The sequence below is a fragment of the Nuphar pumila genome, chromosome 16, assembly GCF_984573655.1.
Source record: "Nuphar pumila chromosome 16, dmNupPumi1.hap1.1, whole genome shotgun sequence".
NCBI lineage: Eukaryota > Viridiplantae > Streptophyta > Magnoliopsida > Nymphaeales > Nymphaeaceae > Nuphar > Nuphar pumila.
The window spans coordinates 5447996-5450905 of record NC_143264.1 but is presented as its reverse complement, the minus strand read 5'-3'; the positions used below and the strand labels follow the sequence as shown (position 1 = coordinate 5450905).

The 2910-nt window shown below is 41.4% G+C and overlaps 1 protein-coding gene across 1 annotated transcript; it reads left to right on the top strand.

Moving 5' to 3' along the window:
* Positions 1 to 1011: 1011 nt before the first annotated feature.
* On the top strand, positions 1012 to 2596 carry LOC149812769 (putative inactive receptor kinase At1g27190). The gene has a single exon (XM_089991972.1). It carries the CDS (start codon positions 1186 to 1188, stop codon positions 2335 to 2337), a length of 1152 nt encoding a protein of 383 aa, XP_089848098.1. The 5' UTR covers positions 1012 to 1185; the 3' UTR covers positions 2338 to 2596.
* The last annotated feature ends 314 nt before the right edge of the window (positions 2597 to 2910 follow it).

The following is a 2910-nucleotide window of genomic DNA, read 5'->3' as shown; positions in this document are numbered from 1 at the left end:
CACGATTTGCCAAGGATGAGTTTGGCTAATACGAGTCTCACGTACTTTTCTCAGTGCATAAGGGCATGTTTGGAATCTCGATGCTAGGATGGGCATTCATGCTTTTAGTAGTGTTCCTGATGCAAAATCTTGGTCAAATGCCCATGGTGGTCCCGTTGGAAATTTCAGCCTTTGCCCATCTTTGAAAAATCTCATCTATCAAAATATAGTAGGATAAGATGAAAGACTAAAAAAAGAGTTGGTGTTAAGCGGTACTAAACAGGAATCCTCCAATTATGATTTTATAAACCTTATAAAAAACTCACCCATGTGTCAGAATTGAATGCTTCAAGAACTGATCCCTATAAAATCAAGTACAAAGATCACATTTTGTATGGTTAGAATTTAAAAATAAAATGAAAAAACCATTTAGCACGTTCATTTCACACCCAAAGTGTGAGTCTCTTTATATATATATATATATATATATATATATATATATATATATATATATATTGGTTCCTCCTTATGGTGGAAGAGCGTGGACAATTTTATTTTTCACTTATTGTTTTTGAAATCTGACCTTACAAATGCAATATGTGCAAGCTGTTTAGTATGAATAGGCTTTTGGATTATCTGATTATCATGTCTAAGTTTTTAAAAGCTTGGCTTCAAAAATCAATAACTCATTTTTTCTTAATAAAATTTAGAGACTCATAAAATCATATTTTCATAAGAAAAACATGATTCAACTGTTGATTCCTGGTAAATGAGTATGTTGAATACATTTATAAGGTCAAATTAATGAAACATGAAAACAGTATTATACGGATAGAAAGACATTATATATATATATATAAAAAGAGAGAAAGAAAGCTATCAACATTACTTAAAAGTGAAACTCAACAAACAGCACTATATGAAAAAACCACAACACAAAACAAAAAACTCATCAAGGACCACAGACATCCAGATGAGGATCGATTGGAGGCAGAGGCAGGTCTTTGACCCCATCCTTTTGATATTGTTATGGGTTTATATATATATATATATATATATATATAAACCTTCTGAGTGACGAACAACATGCTTTCCGGCGCGATCCCGTCGTCCTTCGCCGTGTTCGATCCTTCCTGGTTCAGTCACAACAGAAAGCTCTGCGGTCGCCCGCTCGGATAGAAGTGCGGCGGGCTGGGCAGGACTAGCATGATCATCATCATCGTAGCCGGAGTCTTCGGCGCCGGCATCTCGCTGCTGTTCGGATTCTTCATTCGGTGGTGGTACTTCGGTGGCAGGAAGGGAAGGCACGCCGGCGTGGATAGTGGGGGCTACGGCTGGGTGGATAGATTAAGGGCACACAAATTTGTTCATGTGTTCATGTTTCAGAAGCCCATCGTCAAGATCAAATTGGCCAATCTGGTGGCTGCCACCAACAATTTCGATCCCGAAAACATCATTTTGTCGAGCCGAACCGGCACTTCCTACCGGGCGTATCTGTCCGATGGATCTGCATTGCTGATCAAGCGGCTGCCGAACTGCCCCTTGTCGGAGAGACAGTTCCGGTCTGAGATGAGTAGGCTTGGGCAGCTCAGGCACCCCAATTTGGTGCCGCTGTTGGGCTATTGCATCGTTGAGGAAGAAATGCTCTTGGTGTATAAACACATGCCCAATGGGACCCTGTGGTCGCTCCTACACGGCAATGGTGTGATGCGTCCGAGCTCGCTCGATTGGGCGATGAGGTTGAAGATTGGCATTGGGGCAGCCAGAGGCCTAGCTTGGCTTCATCATGGCTGCCAACCACCATTCATCCACCAGAACATAAGTTCCGTCATCGTGCTCTTGAACGAGGACTACGAAGCGCGAATTATGGATTTCGGGCTCGCCAGGTTGCTGGCTTCTTCCGACAATAATCTTAGTACATTCATTAATGGTGATTTTGGTGATTTCGGGTATGTCGCGCCTGAGCACTCGAGCACATTGGTTGCTTCATTGAAGGGGGATGTGTATGGATTTGGGGTGCTGCTGTTGGAGTTGGTGACTGGGCAGAAGCCGATGGATGTGTCCAATGCCGATGAAGGATTCAAGGGGAACTTGGTTGATTGGGTGAATCAGCTTGCAGCCGCTGGCCGTCTTAAGGATGCCATTGATAAGTCTTTGTGCGGGAAGGGTCACGACGATGAGATCATGCAGTTCCTCAAGATCACATTTTCTTGTGTGGCACCCCGACCGAAAGAAAGGGCATCTATGTATCAGGTCTACCAGTTACTCAAGAGCATGGGCGAGCAGTCTGGTTTCTCTGAACATTTTGATGACTTCCCGATGGTAGTAAACAAGGAGGACGAGGAGCGTCTTGAATAAACTGGCATCCGCAAGTGAAGAAACGGATCATCGGTAGTGAATGAATTCCTCTGATCTTCACTTCAGTGTTGTATTGTTGTATGGTATGTTGGATTTTATAGGATCTTCAAATTTCACTTTTTTCCTAGAATTAATGTACTTTGTGTCAATTCCTTTCTGTGTAATATTCTGAACCTTTTTTGCTTTTCATGAGTTTCATCACGTACGCTTCAAAGAATCTCATACTATCATTTATGATCAAAACAATTATTATTTTAGCGCTTATTAGGCGTTCATTCCACTGTTTGGGCGTGCTAACTGTTCTCCTTACTGTATGCTTGGAAGTCGTTAATTGAGAATATTCTGCAAATTATGCCTCGATTATTTACATGGTAAAAATATGTCCCATCTTCCTTTTGATGTGATAACCAAAGTTCCCCCCTCTTTTTGCTTTTCCATTTTAAGTAGGTTTAGTTAGATGGTCGAATTTAATTTGAATAAATGAGAATTTGTGCACAGACAGATAATCTGTTTCAAGCCTTGGACACGTGCACACATGCATATACACATTTTCAGAGGTAGTTTAAGGCTTTT